At 42.1% G+C, this 17,515-nt stretch overlaps 1 protein-coding gene across 2 annotated transcripts in view; it reads right to left on the reverse strand.

Moving 5' to 3' along the window:
• The window catches only part of LOC100770349 (glutamate receptor 3), a 268,038-nt gene extending 258,637 nt beyond the window's left edge, over nt 1-9,401 (reverse strand). For both annotated transcript variants that reach the window (XM_035450026.1, XM_035450028.1), the window contains exons 1-2: nt 9,293-9,401; nt 7,970-8,128 (exon numbers count right to left, since the gene is read on the reverse strand). In XM_035450026.1, the coding sequence (XP_035305917.1) occupies nt 7,970-8,128; nt 9,293-9,401 (268 nt within the window). The remainder of the gene's footprint in view (nt 1-7,969; nt 8,129-9,292) is intronic.
• Between the last annotated feature and the right edge of the window lie 8,114 nt (nt 9,402-17,515).

The raw sequence follows: 17,515 nt of genomic DNA on the forward strand, positions 1-17,515 counted from the left end.
TCCCTCACAAACAGATTTTACTTCTGAAAGTTTCCCACAGTAACTATAGAAAATCTTAACATCACAATTATCCATGGTAACAAACAACCATGCACAGTGTTGGCAGCAGGCTCACTATATGAGAAGGGAGTAAGTCTATGGGTCAAAAGCCACTAAAATAGCGAGAAAAGGAGCAGTCTGCTATGGAGGACAAATGTGAAAAAAGATAGTGTGTGCTTCACTGACCCTTCTTCTACCATCTGTCTTTGCTCAATTTCCTTTGGCAGATAGGTGTCTTATTCTGGGTCACTTACCTGACCTGGATATCTCCTTCTGAGGAGTCTGCAAGGTAATAGGTGGTAATCTAAATAAAAAATCTGCTTCAGATGTCAATGGGTAATAATTATTTAGCTCATTCCTTTCCAGATAGCACACTAACATTTTAGCACAGGTTTCCAATGCAATAACACAGATAAGTGAATTTGTAAAGTTTATGACTAAAGGCAGACTATTAGAGTGACAATATTTTGAGGTGGGATTGTATTAGTTTCGGTCTTCAAATGTCACTGGATACTCTTTTAACTTCTTCCTTAGGTGAGTCCTCAGCTAAGATGGACAGCAACATTACACTTCTTCCCTCACTTTGAGAATCTTGAAAATTGAGTCAATTTTTCATCCTCTTCTGGATAAAGAGAGAATTGTGCTGTACTTTTTGTTTAATACCCTTTTAAAGAGAAGTCAGGACTCTGAAAAGCTGAGGCTACATGCCTATTTCTAGCATGTCTTGACCCAGAGAAACAAAGTGGAAATAGAGTTGAAGCCACAAACTACCCTTAGATTTCTTGCACATGTAGTTTCTAACTGTGACTCTTTGCGATGGGGCAAGTCACTAAGACACTGTCGGCCTGACTCATGTGCTACATTCTCCCTCAGACTGCCCTGGAGTTCACCCTCCACGTTCTGACAAAAGCTAACTCTAAGCATATGTTCTCAAAGGGCATCTCATCATGTCACCTACCTGGCTAAAATGGACACAAGATTATTGGAATATTACTGAAACATCTGTGAGTCAGAATAAACCAAATGTATCTCTTATAGACCCTTGTTTAGTTAGTTAAAGTGGACCAATCTTGATGAGAAAATTATGTTTGAAAGAACCTTTACTCGGTAAATACAGTCTCCTAGCTTTGGACTCTTTTTTTCAAAGTGTAACTTAATGACCATCAGCATTGTCTTCACTTGGGAATTTGCCCATAGCAAACTTTTAAATCAGAATCTTTAACACGCTCTTCAGACGTATGGTGTATACATGAAAGGTTGGTAAGTGCCATTTTGCACTGAATTGTGCCACATATGGTGAGAGATCATCACCAAAGTGTTTCATGTCTTATCCATGCGTGCTCCTCTGACTTTTGCAAAGAAGGACAAATAGTGTTGTGTTGAGGATAACTGCATAAGAAGCAAGTGGCAGATGGGAACCATGAAGAAGGAGCTTGTGCAGGGTGAATCCAGAAGAGAGAGTTGTGGACATTACTGCCATTGGGAGAGGGGCCAGAATGGATGATTGAACCAAGATAGGAGAAGGCTAGATGGAATGACAAGGAGATGCATCTCAGCTAGGCTCAGAGTGCATCTAGTGCTACCATCACTGACATGGGATTCCACATGCCATTCCAAAGAATGGAAACTTTCTAGATGAGACTTAGCTTCCCTATCATCCTCATGTCTTCTTTGACTTTCCTTTGGAACAGTGCATCTCCTGCCACTGCCCATAGATCTTACAATAGCCACTTCAATAAAATGAAACCCTATGTACTTGGGCTGCTTCCCAAAATTGTCCAAAACACTTCCAAGTTTTGTTGTACTCATACTCATCCTACTATGGGTAGCTATCATTTCCCTGATAAAAAGCCCTCCGTAACCAAAGCCAGCTGACTTTAATTTAGGTAAACAGACAATCTGAGCATCATATCCTGAGATGCTCCCATTTGAGTATCTTTCCTTAAAATTGAGATTTGATGGTGCTTATAGTCCTAGGTTTTAAAGTCAATACTCCCTGTTATTTTAGTCCTTTCTTCCACTGCTTTAGGCTATATTGATGTATTTAGGAAAAAGCTGGTATCCCCAAAGTAGTGTACAGTTCTCAAGGAGAATGAAGTAAGAACAAGGACCTTGTAATAAAGAAAAGAAAAAAGAAAAAAAAATAGACTCTCAATGTAAGAAATGTTCCTATGTAAAGTTAGTGTGGAAGGGCAAGTAATGAGTAGGTGATTAGAGACCAGTCATCAGACATGAGCTCAGCAGTCAGTGAAAGAAAAGAAAATGATGGTGATAAACAGAGTAGAAATATGAAAAAGACAAACCCTGCCTACATTATCCTTTTGCTAAGCATAGATTCTTTGGGGAGACAGTGTCCCTAACTCTGTATTAATTATAGACTTTAGGCTGAGACTATTTGAAACTCTGTGTCTGGGGCCTAGATATTTCCTGAGCAGCTTTCAGGAGGAGAGACTTGCTTTTGTGCATGTATAATTTCCTTATTCTGCTGATATATATCTTTTGCCCCCATTGGTTGTTTTAATGGTGCTCTCAAAGTACCAAAATACAAAGGGATGGAGTCAAAACATGACTTTTAAAAAAGGTTTTCTTGATCTTCATAGGAGATAAAATTTTACAAAAGCTCTTTTAAAATATATCTGTGGTCCTCATCTAACAAATTCAAAGGCAAATCATTTGGATAAGGGCGTTTATTCCTCTGCTCCAGAGTAATGAATTGTAACTCCTAAATGTCTAGTCATCTCTTAAAATCTTTGTTGTCTCTTAATCCTTAAGCCAGTTGTGTAAATGTGATAAACCTTCTGTCCAGAAAGGCAGACAAACAATGACACCTCAGCACCCTCCATCTATTTTCAATCTGTCAAAATAGAGGCAGCCAATCATCTCTGAGTACCCCTAACAATGAAATTTACAGGCATCTCAGCAGCCGAAGACATTAAAGCTGCTCCCACTACTCTCACCCAATTTTAGGGAGGGAAATGCACAATTAGGTTAAACAACCTCAATTGAGGTAGAAGTCAGGAGACATGGAAAACTAGTTTCATTTAGGAGGAAAACAAGTTGAAATTGCAGAATGAAAGAAAAATCATGGTCCATTTTTCAGTAAGAACAGACAGAATGACAGAATGACAGAGTAATTCTTTCTACTTCTTTCCCAACCTCCCCCCCCCCCCCCGTCTTCACTTATTAGATCAATAGGAAGCTGTCTTGTATGAGAGGTAATACACTTTGCAGGGAGCTCACCTTTATAGCCTGCTGATTGCCATCTATTTTTATGGCCCAAATGAACAGCCTCACCTTCCTCCCTCCTCCATTCCAAAACGTAGATTAAGAAAAAAATGATAATAAACCTTGTGAGAAGGTGACTTATATCTTTGACTGGCATCACTGAGGCGACCTCTTCGTGCTTCAGTGGGCTAAGCCAGCTGGCCAAAAGGACCGAGAAGAGAGCTAAGCCAGTGAGCTTCCTGAGGACTAGCCAGCAGAGAGAGCAGAGGAGGCAGGGAAGCAAAGGTGCAAAGATCCTTTAGCGATGGGGGAGGTGGAGCCAGAGAATATAATGGTTAGGACATGAAACTCGATTGGAAGGCAAGAGCCTTTTCTCAGGGTCTTCAGCTTAGTTTCTAAGCTTATGTGAAGGAGACAGATGCTCAAACAAAGCCAAAACAAAACCCATCCGATTGCAGAGTTTGTGATCAAGAGAGACTTTTCCTTTCCAAAAGGACCTAAATGGTTAAGTGGCTCCTTCCTGGCAATTAGAGTAATTAGATAATTAGATTGTGACTCCGTGGGTAAGAGATAGAAGCCTGTCTCACTAAGTACACTTGGTAGCAAGACACATTCAGTTATAAAAGGAGCAAGTTCTCAGTTTGCAGGTATATTTCAAGTCACTTGTGAAAATTAAAAGAAGGAAATGTTGCTGTTGGTAGGTTAGCTTTAGCCGACAAAAGACATTTTTGCCTGGGGCTCCATCAGGGCCTTGTACTCCTAAGTCTTTTGCACTCTCGTTCCCACCATCAATGCTGAGCTTCTGTCAACAAGATTTTTATTTCAGCCAAAGCATTTAGAGTACAATTCTGTGGTGAATAACCTTTAAGGTTACATTTGCCTTTTCCCTGCTTCTCCAAAACAGTCCGTAATCCACGAGCACATTTGTTGGCTGTAAAGGTGTACAACAGCAATTTTTGCAATGACAGTGCGGAGAGGGAATATGAGATCTGTGTGCTAATGAGCTGACACTGCAGAGGCTGGGGCGGTGTAGTATGGAGTGCACCACAAGTGCACAGCAGCAAGACACAGGAGGGGACTTCAAGGGAATCAGCAGTATTTCCTGAGGAACCAGGACAGCAACGTCAAACCATGGAACCCAGCAGTCTCCTGATACTTCCATACCCTTCTAAGCCTGAGGATGATCAAATTGGTTTGATTTTTTTCTCCCCTAAATGCTAGATTTGTAACTTGCAAGATGTGTGTGCATTGTTTGGCATATGCACTAATAATGAGTGTGCCTATGTGTGTCTGTGATGTGCACGCTGAAACCGGTTTGGTGACACCACCATTCTCTCTGCATCTGCCCAGCTAAACTGAAAAGTAAGGCAGCAAACTATTAATTCCCATGAAATGGGAACATGTGCTCTAAATCAGATGGGGCTGTCTGAGAAACTTCAATTCTCTTCTGAGCTAAGATCCCAACTGAACCACCTTTCAAAGCCACAGAGGCTTTTATTGACCTCTTAAGGCACAGAATGAAGTTAGAGTCTGTCTTAAGCAAACCTCTTGAGGCTTGTGCAAAAAAGCTTGCTTGCTAGTAGAGTCTTTAAATAACTGGTGCCTTAGATTTATTGTAAGAACAACTTCTGAATACATTGTATGAAGCAAGGTGACAAGGCAGAAGGAAAACAGAGGACAGGGCCAAGTACAGAAGGCTCTACTGTTCGTTTATCCCTCCTGTTTCTGTTAACCTGCATACCTGCACCCTAGAAAGTACATACTTACCTTGGGATTGAACATGCAGAAAATCATGAGACAAGATCCACTCTAGCCCTAAAGAAAGCTGAAACCAGCAATTCTGCAGGACAATAAGCAAGGGTCTTTTATTTTTTGCTAGTCCAGTTCCACACTGAACTATAGGAGGGGTAGAAAACCAGATTTGGAAAACAAATTAAATAAATAAATAAATAAACCAGATTTGGACTTATCTGAGGTTTTCCACAGATTTCTTCACCTAGGAAGTTCAGAAGATACTGGAGTTACTTGTTTCCTCTGTATAACTAGGTAACCAGTTGGAGGAATGGGATCTGTAGTCATGTGCTTGCTTAGAGTACTGTTAGAATTGTATGCTTGTATCTGACATATTTGATTCATGCTCCCACAATCAAAAGAATAGTCATGGCCATGGGGTAGGCTATAGACATCCCTAGGGTTTCTCTGCCCTCTTGAATTTTTGTTTGTATAGGCTATTGTTGGACTAGGTAGGCATCTCACTTGAAGCCACCAAGCAGCAGCTGCCAGGAGACAGCTTTGAGATCTGATTCCCATTCAAGATGTGACTGTTTCAGGGACCACAGAAGATGGCAGCTTTTCTCTTCTGTCTTATAAGCTGGCTGTGAAGTTGGAGAGTGCAACAGGCAACTAGGTACACGTCACTGAGTTCTAGCTAGTTCTCCCATGTGTGTTATGTGCTTGTGCATACACACATGAATATTTGACATGACCAAGGAGGTAGTTTCCTTCTGGTTTTGTTTTTCTTGTTGCCTACTAAGTCTTACCCCTTCTCTACCACTCTCAAGTGTGTAACCATAACCTAGCCTTGTAAGTAACAGTGCTGTGGATTTCAGTTGAGATTTTGATCAATTGCTTTTCCTTCTCCATCATTGTTACTTTATTGCTCTGAGAGGTAAGGAATTAAGACAATCCAGTACCAATATAGATGACTTATTGCTTGTTCCTCAACCTGAGATTTTCTCAAGGCAATGATCATTTCCTGACTCTTGTTCAGGTAAGGTTCTGGTAGCCATAGGCTGGTGAGTGTCAGATGAGTTTGATCATAAGAACAGGACCCATGGCTTTGAAAATCAATCATTCCCGAGAAGCCAAAAGGATCTAGTAGCCCAGTATCCATCAGTGGAAAGAGAGTGAAGGGAAATGAAATACATATTTGTTGTTAGTGATAATACACCCGTTAGTTTCATGCATTTGGTTTTAAATCTGTTCTAATTGATATTTAGGAAACTGCATTTGAGAGTCAGCCTCTTGAGGCAGCCACAGTGCAGTAGGATTAAGAATCAGATATGCCTTGTAAATGCTGGAGAGAGGTTTCGGATTACAGATGTAAGACACGAAGTGTAGCCAGACTTTTTGCCACTTTCACACTTAACTAAAATTAATACATTATTTTTTTGTCAGTATTGGAAAACCAAAGGATGTCAAATACAGTGTCTCGGAGCATGTTCATAAAATGGTCTGCACTTTTAGCTGATTTGTTCTTAAGCCTGGTAACTGGTACATGTTTTGAAAAGAACTTCTTCACTCCCCTTTCCCATCATCCCAAGTCTTTGAATGCAAAGAAAATATGATCTTGCAGACCTGCTTAAAGCTTGCTAGGGATTACATATCTTTTGAGATGGAAGGATCCGAAGAAAGTCATATACAAAGTTAGACTCGACCAGACACAAATGCCATGTATCAAAATGGAATGAAACTTCAGATTTCAAACTACACCATCCAGGGACATCCGGCATACTTTATATTAACTGGCTGCATTTGGGAGAAACTTTTGGTGAAATAAAGTAAGCTTAGATGAAGAACTCAGTGTTTCTCACAGAACATTCCTTTCAAGTTAAAGAACCAAACCAAACAAAAACCTGTGTCCAACACGTTAGTGGTCATTTGGATTCCTGTGATTTTACTGTTAAAATTCCCCCTTTGCAAACAGATGATCATTGCTGCCACTAAGGATTTCAAAAACAGCTTTGGGACTGACGAAATTCCCCTTTTTAGTGTTCCGTGTTCCTGCTTCAAGCCTCTCCCCACAACCAACCTCTTGCTCTAAATTAAGAACAGTGTTGTCCTTAACAATTGTGTGTGTGTGTGTGTGTGTGTGTGTGTGTGTGTGTGTGTGTGTGTGTGTCTGTGCCTGTGAGTGGTGTGGTGTTGTGTGTGTATTTGTATGTGTGTGTGCCTGTGCCTGTGAGTGTGTGTGTGTGTGTGTGTGTGTGTGTGTGTGTGTGTGTGTGTGTGCTCGCGTGCGCGCACTGGCACAGACAGGATTGGCTTTCCAAAAATTTACCTGAGAACTGTCTTCCCTCTTCCTTTTAGGCTGACAAGCATTCATCACTTGCAATCAGTTTGTAGTCTTATCAGTGCCTATCAGAGCTCTCTGGGTAAGGACAGAAAGAGGCCAGGGAGCCCAGCCTGATCTGTGCCTCAAGGTCACTTGTTTGCAGGATTCTCATATTTTGTTCCTATGTGCCAGGCAATCATCAAACCCAGCTCATGCCTACCTACCACCAGACACAGCTTTCACACTTCAGTATTGCACGCCCTGCATTGACTCAATCAAGGAGCTGCTGTTGCTTCTTTTTAAATCCCATCTGAAATTTCCCTGAACAACCATGCTATTTTCTTTCTTTCTTTCTTTTCCCCCAACAGAAAAGGGTGCGGGGGAGGAAACACCAGTTTAGCAGGGAGGAAAGTGAAAGTTTTGCATCAAACATAATTCATCACAGAGTTTTGCCCACTGCTTTCAGCCCCGCAGCAGAATCCTTCAGGGTTGATTTATGCAACGTGAACCCAGGATTGACTACTGCCTCAGTCTGCTTATTGAGGCTGTCACCCCCCAGCGCACACACACTGGCAGACCCCGGTGCATCACAAACAAAATGCAAATGAGGTCCTCTCAGGTCCCAAATGGAGGCAAGGCAGATCTACTTACAAGCATTAGTCACAGAAAAACTATTGGAAGAATCCAAGTGGTCTACGTGGTAATTCAAATGGAAGGGCTTCTCAGTTGTGTTCTGGTTGGTGTTGTATAACTGCACGGCAAAGCGGAAAGCACTGTGCTCCTGCACCGTGTTTCTCATGAAAAGTCCACCTAGGAGCAAAGGCAATCAAGATTTGGCGTGTGTCCCCCACTTCAGGGTGACTTAGAAAGTAGCAAGCATCAGATGCCAGGCACCTCTGGGTTATTGGGAAGCTCAGCTGATGATTGATTTTTCAACCTGTGTCTTTCAAGACTTGTAAACTCTGATTTGCACTGTGAAAAACCTGGGTTTTCTACACAGAGGAAGCTAAAGAGAAGGGAGAAAGGAGAGGGGGCTGCTGTAGGTAGGATGAAGGAACTAAAAGTGGGTCTTGGTTCTTCCTTAAGCAAGGGCCTGCCCCCAAACCCTGACTCCAGCCCCACCCCCACCCTTATCCCCACAGCTGGTTCATTTTTTTCCTGGGGTACAGGGATAGGGATGGGAAGAAAAACAGTTTCATTCCCATTGCTGTCCCAACCCATTCCCCCCACAAGCCACCTTTTTCCATGACAATACAGGGGGTTAGTGCAATAAAAGCAACATTCTAACTTCTCTACTTGTAAATACAGGCAGAGGCGGGGAGAACTCCCTTCCGGCTGGCTCCTGGAGCTGGTCTCCAGACAGACACAGCAGCAATTCATGAATCCCTCGTCTGTGTGACTTCCCTGGTTGCCCGACTCCTTGTGTCACCCCCCACTTCCTACCCTATGCCCCATCCACCCAGCTACTTCCTTGGTCTGGGGGATCCAAAGTGGGTTCCATCTCCTCTAACACGATCCTGTCTCACTGGAGTCAGAGACGCGGGACAGGGCGACCTGGGCCCAGGTTATGCATCCTGGCGCGGCCAGACAGGCAGTATCACCCTGGGACAACTTCCAGCCGCTGCAAGCATGCGGTGGCAAAGTCCAGAAGAGCGAGCTGAAAAGCCGCGACTCTAAGCCTCCTGCAGCATCCCAACCTTCAGCCAGACTACCTTGCTCCTTGGTCAGCTCAGAAAACCTGGCCATTCACCGCATTAGCCCCAGGAGACCCCCTCTCTCATCTCGGATGCTCCCAATACTAGTCAGCTCCTTGCGGCTCAGGTCCCCAAGATCCCTGCCCAGTCCCCCATCTCTAGTCACCGTCCCCAAGCATGCAGGACAGGGACCCACGTTGTAATATCCCTAGCCCCACTCGGGCAGTGGGTTTCAGATGCAGAAGAGCCTGGCCCCTCTGGCTGGCTCTGGATAGCTTACCTATGCTGATGGTGTTGGGGAATCCTCCGTCAGAATGACCCAAAAGCCCCAGGACTAAAAAGAAGACCGCCCGGAGCACGCTTTGCCCCATTTTCTTCTGCCTGGCCATGCTACGCCTAAAACGAAGCTGACAAGAGCATGGGCGCAACTCGGGAGTCGTCAAAATAATAATAGAAAAAGAAAAAGAATTCGCCGGCTCTTACACCCCCTCCCCTCAACTTGCTCTCGCTCGCTCACTCTCCCTTTCCACCCCACACTAATCCTCCTCCGCTGCCGCCTCCTCCTCTTCTCTTCGCTCCCTCTCTCTCGCTCCCTCTCTCTTGTCCTCTCTCTCTCTCTCTCTCTCTCTCTCTGTCTCCCTTGCTCTCCCTCCCTCTCTCTCCCTCTCCTTCTCTCTTCCTTTCTCCCCCCTCTCTTCCAGGATCTCTCACACCCCCTTCCCACCCCCCCACCTCACTTCTGTCTTCACACCAATCTGGAAGGCGGGTTCATTGGCTGCAAGCTGGGTTCCCCAAAGCGATTTCTTTGAGAGATAGATACAGACACACACAGACACACAGACACACACACAAACACACACACACACACACACACACACGCGCGCGCGCACACACACACACACACACACAGAGAGAGAGAGAGAGAGAGAGAGAGAGAGAGAGAAACAGAGACACAGAGACACAGAGAGACACAGAGAGATGGAGACAGAAATAGTGACAGAGAGATAGAGATACACAGAGAGGCACAGTGAGAGAAATACACACAGAGAGACAGAGACTGAGAAAATGAAAACCGGAGCGAAAACAAAACAGTGAAAAACAAAAAACAGGCAAGAGATAAAGAAATTAAAAAGAAAACCAAAGGGCTCCCCCGCCCCCGAAGATGGTGGATCTAAAGACGGGGTAAGAAGAAAAGAGCTAAAAGCCTCAGTGGCTCAGCTCTGGTGAACTGGGTTCTTCCAATTGGGCCGGTAGGGGGATATTGATCAAAGTTGATCTGACGTGGAATTAAAGCCGCAAACTGCTTAGCTCCACTGCAAACTGCAGCTCTAGACTGCAAAGCCTAGGCGCTGGCGTTTGTCAACACGGAAGATGGGATCAACAGAAATACACCAGTCCTCATGTGGACCAGACTTCAAACTGCAAGCAGCTTCCTCTTTTTAAAAAGCCACATTGTCTCTGCATTTGTATGTGTGTCTTAAAGATGAGGGGTCTTGAGGGGCGGCTAGTGGTTACTCTTGAGTCTTTGTGAAGAGACTCAGAAAAGCAGTTCCCATCACAATGCGCCCTAAGATACTGCGCATGCTTGGTCTCTGCCGCTCAGCTTTTACAGCAGAGATCTGAGGGCAAGTGAACAACCCCCACCCGCATTCTCCTGTTCCGCAGCTTTAGGAGGTGTGTCCCTCCCCCTACCCAAGTGCTGAGGCAGGTTAGCCAGTTGCAGGGGCTGTGACTGCTGATTGCTTCAGAGGGTATAGGAAAATAGTATGTGTATGGAGGTGGCAGCTAAAAGGTTAATGAAAAGGACGCTCGATCCTGCAGACCAAGGAGAGAAGTGTAGGAGTGAGCTGGGATGGGGGTGGGGATTGAAAGTTAGGGTTGGAGGCAACTGTCCCTAGCTGCTTTGCTCCCTTAAAGTTGACTTTCCATGTACCTGCTATTCCCTCCCGCATTGAGTACAGACCTCAGAGATTACCGTTCTCCCCAAACTCTTCCTCCTTTCTCCAAGCAATGAGGAGAAACGACCCTAGGAACTCCTACTGTTCAACCTGGGTCTTGGTGAAGAGTAGTCTCCTTCACAATGGCTTACATTCTCTCCATACATTCTTCTCCATTACCCTGAACCCCTATTGGGAGAAAAGGGATCTGGTATTACCACTTTCATTCTTACCTTATAGCTAATCCGTAAAACCCAGATTTTTATCCTCCCTACCTCTTCTGTTTTCCTTTTCTTGTCTTCTGATCTGCATGATGAAAGTGACACTTTACACCAGAGTAAAGAAACTAAATACACATGGGGCCAGGGAAGAACAACAGGGGACCTACACTCATCACTCCAGGTCTTTGACTTTAGCAATGCATAGACTGGAACTGAGAATAAATGGCCTCAAAACCCCGCGGCAACAACAAAAGTAGTTCCCAGCTCTTCTCACATTGCTGACAATTCTGACAATGCCTAATCTCTAACTCCATCTTTCACACAAATCCTCTATCTCCATCTTGACAGCCCATTATTTGAGTGAATGAAAAACTTGGGATCTGGAGAGGACTCCTTCTTCCAGTAGAAGGAACATTATAGGAACGGGTGAGCAGAGACAAAGTTGACTACCCCTTAAATGTGGAGAATGGCACAGTATCATTGGGGATCATAGATCCACGATATGGGTCCAGATTCAAATCTAACTTCCATCACACATAGGTAGTATGTGACCTTGACCAACTCCAGGAGTCTACATCCTTCCTAGTGTTTTTGTCTTCAAAATGGGAACATTACCTTTTCTTTCTTTGTAAAGCTATTCTAAAAATTAAGTAAAATAATGGATGCAAAAGCATCTAATTTACTATCTGACTCACAGAACAATCGATACATGTTAATTTCCAAACTCCCTTCTCTCTGACCTTGCAAATTGCTCTCAAAAGCCCCCAGTGTTGTCATCAGCCCTTCTCCCACCACCTTTCTGTATGACCTCAGACTCTGCTGCAGTGTTTTTACCAGTGTTTGCACATCAAAATCTTCCCATAGTAGCTCCTCAGGAGTCTCTGATGATTAGATGGAATCTGGTAGATGAATCTGTACTAAATTTTTAACGGCAGGCAATGACAATTTAATATCAAAATGCCACATTTAAAGAACCTCTTCCTTGTAACAGGAAGAGGGTCTATCTATGCCGCCCCCATTTTTAAGATGAAATAGTTGGTGTGTTAGTGGGAACTTTGAATGCCATAACCCAAAGGAATAATTCCAATGAGTAGGTTTCAGTTTTAATTTCTGGTGGGTGGATATGTATTTCATGTTGGGGCGTGGTATGCTTCTGAAATCAGCTGGGTCCCTGTCTATGCTTTGCCAGCTCTGAGGAAAGGTGGAAGGAAAGATTTTTGGCCATCTCCACTGTCATTTGATTTGAAGAGTACTACAAGTAGGCCAGGAACAAAAGATGAGAGGAAGGAGGACCTTTCAGTGCCTCTGCATTAGCAAATCTAGCTTCCATCACTGTCATCACCCTGAATATTGCCCATTTTGTCTCCTTTCATCTCTCTTATCCATTATCCTTTCCCCTTTTTTCATCTTTCAATGTTTAGCTCTTAGTGGCAGCTGTTGGTCTAGTCTCATCTGAGCCAAGAAGGGCAGGCACAGTGGGAGATGTATATTGGTATTGGTTGAAAAGCTTGTGTTACACTGTTCAAATGAGCAGAGAGACACCTTTGGAACCTCGTGTCTCATTTTCCAATGCAAGGTTGGAAATTATATTGGTAGCTTCACAGCCACAAGAAATCAGCAATGAAGACCCCAATTTCAACCGTTCTTTGGTGGTAAATAAGTAGATCACTGCTAGACTCAGGATTCCATGCTTGTTTTATGATTTGCAACATAATTTTAAGCTGTCTATGAAATATAGCTTATGGAGTAAAAAACAAAACAGCAGAATTCCCTATGCCCAAGCCTGGTTGATTACAGTTTTTATTGAAATGTGAAAATGACACTTCTTTTCATGAGATTTATAGTTCACTAAGGCTTGGGTTAGGTATACTTGGATAAGCAGAAAGGAATGTTGGCTGGTAGGGTTTGGGGTGGGGGAGCCTCATGCTTGCTAACTTGATATCTAATAAATAAGGAAAATAGCAACCAGCATCATCCTGATCCATTGGAAGGTTACTTCTATACTCCTTTAAAGAGAGATTTTTTTCCTTTACTCAATGCGAAGATAATTTTCCTGTCATTTGACTTGAAACTTCGATTTCTTCAACAAACACTTATTGACCACCTGCTTTATGACAGGCTATGCTAATCACTAGGGACATAAGAGAGTGAGAAAAATTTTGCTTTCAATGAATTTCAAGTTTAGAGCAGATGTATTCACTGGCAGTGACAATGCAATATGGTAAGTGATCTGAAAATGGTATGTACCCGCTTCCATGACAGCACACAGGAGGGTGCTTGTATATGGGAATCAAACCTTTCCTTTTAACCCTGATTCAGTCCCAACACACTACAAAATCCAGCTGGAACAAGGTGGCTTCTAAGTTCTCATCCTGCTTGTATGTTATATAGTCCTGGAATTTCATGAGCTAGGATTGTTCCACAACCTGAAATACTGTCCAAATTTCAACTAGGTGCGAGTCAAACCATGAAGTTCAGAATAATTGAATTTTAGGGCTATTTTTGACTTTCTGTGTCTAGGTGTTTTTTCTTTGTTTTCTTTTCTTTTTTTAAAGGCAGGAGAAAATTCACTCAGATCTGGAGCTGCATTAGGTTAAATATGACATATATACAACCTTGGAGCCACTATTTGATTTCTCTACCATCTTGTCTTTGATATGATATAAACTCCCTGGACACTTTGTTGGAATTATGCAATGTGGGTAGACTTTGCTGTGGCTGAAATGTTAGTCATAGGCTAAGTTGGACCTTCTTCTAATAGATTATATCTCTGTGCCAGTAGAGAAGCCTTTTGAATTGGGTTTACTATGCCCCAAAGTAAAGTTATAGCAAGTTCCTTAAAAGGTAGTCATACCAAGTGATCAGTATCTAAGGAAATAATTGTTTTTCAGAAATATTTTCAGAATGGTTTGGGTTTTATATGTTGCATAAGTGTTTAGAGGTCAAATTTTGCCCTGAAGACATCTTTTAAGAGGTTTTGGGATGCAGATATTTTGAAGTGATATTTTACTTTTAATATCACTCATCTCCCACTTTCCTCCCTGCACTAAACACTTTTACAGTACCTTCTTTAAAAATCCTTGGAGCCAGTGACCACACTTTGACCCTATCATCTCCTTTATCACTAAAGATGCTTCATGCTGCAGGCAAGCACACATTTCTAAAACTTGTATAACCAATAATAGAGATACATTGGCTAATACACCTGGAAGGCCAAGAGATACAGCTAGATTCACAATCGATTTGACTCAGAAGTTCAACAATTTGGTCTAGTATCTCCCTTTTCCCTGACCCCCTTCTGTTTCTTGCATGAAGGCAAATGGCTGGAGCATTCTTTTATTTCAAATCTGTGTCATATAATCTTGTATTAGTTCATACAAAACACCGTAACTATTCAGGGTCCAACTCTACAGCCAAAAGATAACATATTCAGTCCTAAATTACCAGAATTTAGGCATAATGTGTGTGTGTGTGTGTGTGTGTGTGTGTGTGTGTGTGTGTGTGTGTGTGTGTGTGTGTGTGTGTGTGTGTGTGTATGTGTATGTGTATGTGTGGTGACTATGTCCCATTCACAGGGCTTACTCTAGGAACACTTCTCCCATAATCCAACCAAGTCAGGTGATTGACACAAGGTTGAAGTGAAAAACGTGGAGGCTGAGAAATAGCCTCAACAACACCTAAAATGTATCTTTTTATTCATTTGCTCCCCTGACAAATGTGAGCAGTAATAATTTTATTCTTGAAATTTTATAAAATCCTGACAACTTGCTTTAGTCTAGTCTAGTCTAGTGTTATAGTTTGATAGTTCACTGATTAGATTTGAAAGACTCATGGTATATTGGGAGTTCAATGTGAGAAACTGATAAGGATTAATTCCTATTTTACAAAATGTCATGGTAAATAGAAGTCCACAGACAACTACATAATCAGAGAGGTTAAGTGAGCCCCCAAAGGTCACACAGCTGAATGGTGAAGAATGAAGTCTCTTTTCCCTTTAGGGCTTTATCCAGCAGACCAGAGTCTTCTTCATGCTGTGAGGCTGAGTATGTGAGAAAATTGAATTATAACAAAAATATTCTGCTGGGCTGGGCACATCTTAGGAAGTAATTATCCCCTGGTGGGTTCTGAATGGGTTTGAAAACTGCAGATGGAAATCACATGGCTCCGAGACTCCCAATTCTCACAAAATGACATTCGTATAAGCTGCAACATCTCTCTGATGGGAAGTGTTAATTTATTGTGGAATATTCTAGCTTATCTCCCACAGATGACATTGTTGACGTTTTTATTACTGTACACTTTGTTACTCCTCTGAGAAGGTTAGGAATTGTCACTGGAATACACCATGGGTAAATCATGTAGAAATTAACCCCTCAACCGAAAGTGGCTTGACTTGCTAGCTCTACCTTTGAAAGGTTGCATTTAGAAATGTTGAGAAATTCTGGGTCCCGACTGTTTAGGAAGTTATTCTTTACATTGAGTTGGAAAAGTTTCTGGTTACTTGATGGATTCTGAAATTTATATATCTGTATACTAAGAAATGATCAGATCACATCAGCTGAGACAAATGGCCTTTTCCTACGTGTTTATTTGGGGGAGGTAGTAATAGAATTGGGATAGGGGAAATACATGTTTGAGGTCAAATGACTTCTATTAACTATTCACAGTTTTTTGAATCTGTACATTTATCATGATATTATGATTGGCAGTTTATTTTCTTATCCTGTAATGTGATCATGCAACTTTCTCATTGGTCTTCCCAATGAGAAGATTGAAAGTACACCAATTCCAGCTTTTGTAATTCCTGCATTTCTGCTTGTCATCTTTATCTTTGGTCATTGTCATGAGAAGGGTGGGTAGCAGTTAGTTTGTTGACCAAGTAAGATGAAAGATCTGTGGAACAGAGCCACTAAAGTTGACTCACAATTCCTGCAGGGACCTGCAGAGCCATCTCAACTACTACAGCCTATGGGCCACAATCTAGGTCATCCATAGGTGGATGAGAAGCGGTATATGGTCTTAAGCCACTGCAGAGTAATAACTAATTACAGTAGGTTTCCAGGAGTGATGTCTTTCTGTATGTGAACTAAGGCAAGAGCAACCATGATGTCTTATTTGTCCAAGATCATTCAGCTTATGCTCATTTTCCTAGGACAACTATCAGTAATGCCTTTTTTACTGTCAAAACTGACCATAGCTTAGATGTCAACCTGTACAATCTTTCTAGCTGAGATGATGTGGTTGCAAATGATTTTCTTTTGATTCGATTCTTCTCTCATACATTACATTCCAACTGCAGTTTCCACTCCCCCCACTTTTCCCAGTGCCCTGCTTCTCCAAGATCCACCCCTCCTCCATTTCCCTTCAAAAAAAAAAGAACAGGCCTCTCTTGGATATCAACCAAGAAGGACAAAACATGATACAACAAGACTAGGTACCTGTTCCTGATTTTAGTGGAATTGCTTTGAGTTTCTCTCCATTTAATTTGATGTTGGCTATAGGCATGCTCTAATTTGCCTTCATTATGTTTAGGTATGTCCCTCATATATTTGATCTCTCCAAGACCTCCATCATGAAGGGGTGTTGGATTTTGTCAAAGGCTTTTCCAGCATCTAATGAGATGATCATGTGTTCTTTTTTCTTCAGTTTGTTTCATTGACAGCTTGTTTATATGGTGGATTACATTGGACCATCCCTGCATCTCTGGGATGAAGCCTACTTGACCATGAAGGATGTATCCTCTTTGATATGTTCTGTTCTTGGATTCAGTTTGCCAGTATATTATTGAGTACTTTCACATTGATTTTCATGAGGCAAATTGGTCTGTAATTCTCTTTCCTTGTTGAATCTTTGTGTGGTTTGAATATCAGAGTGACTGTGGCCTTATAAAGTAAATTTGGCAATGTTCCTTCTGTTTCAATGTTGTGGAATGATTTGAGGAGTATTGGCATTAGCTCTTCTTTGAAAGTTTGGTTGAATTCTGTTCTAAGACCATTTGACCCTGTATTTTTTTGGGGGGGGGATTTTTAATGACTGATTCTATTTCCCTAGGGGTTATAGGTCTATTTATATTGTTTATCTGATATTGATTTAATTTTGGTGAGAGGTATCTATACAGAAAATTATCACTTTCTTTTAGAGTTTCCAATTTTGTGGAGTAAAGGTTTTTAAAGTATAACCTAATTATTCTTTTGGTTTCCTTCATATCTGTTGATATGTCCCTCTTTTTCATTTCTGATTTTCTTAATTTGATTTTTCTCTCTGTGTCCTTTAGTTGGTTTGGATAAGGGTTTGTCTGTCTTGTTGATTTTCTCAAAGAACCAACTCCTTGTTTCATTGATTCTT

The sequence above is a fragment of the Cricetulus griseus genome, chromosome X, assembly GCF_003668045.3.
Source record: "Cricetulus griseus strain 17A/GY chromosome X, alternate assembly CriGri-PICRH-1.0, whole genome shotgun sequence".
Lineage (NCBI taxonomy): Eukaryota > Metazoa > Chordata > Mammalia > Rodentia > Cricetidae > Cricetulus > Cricetulus griseus.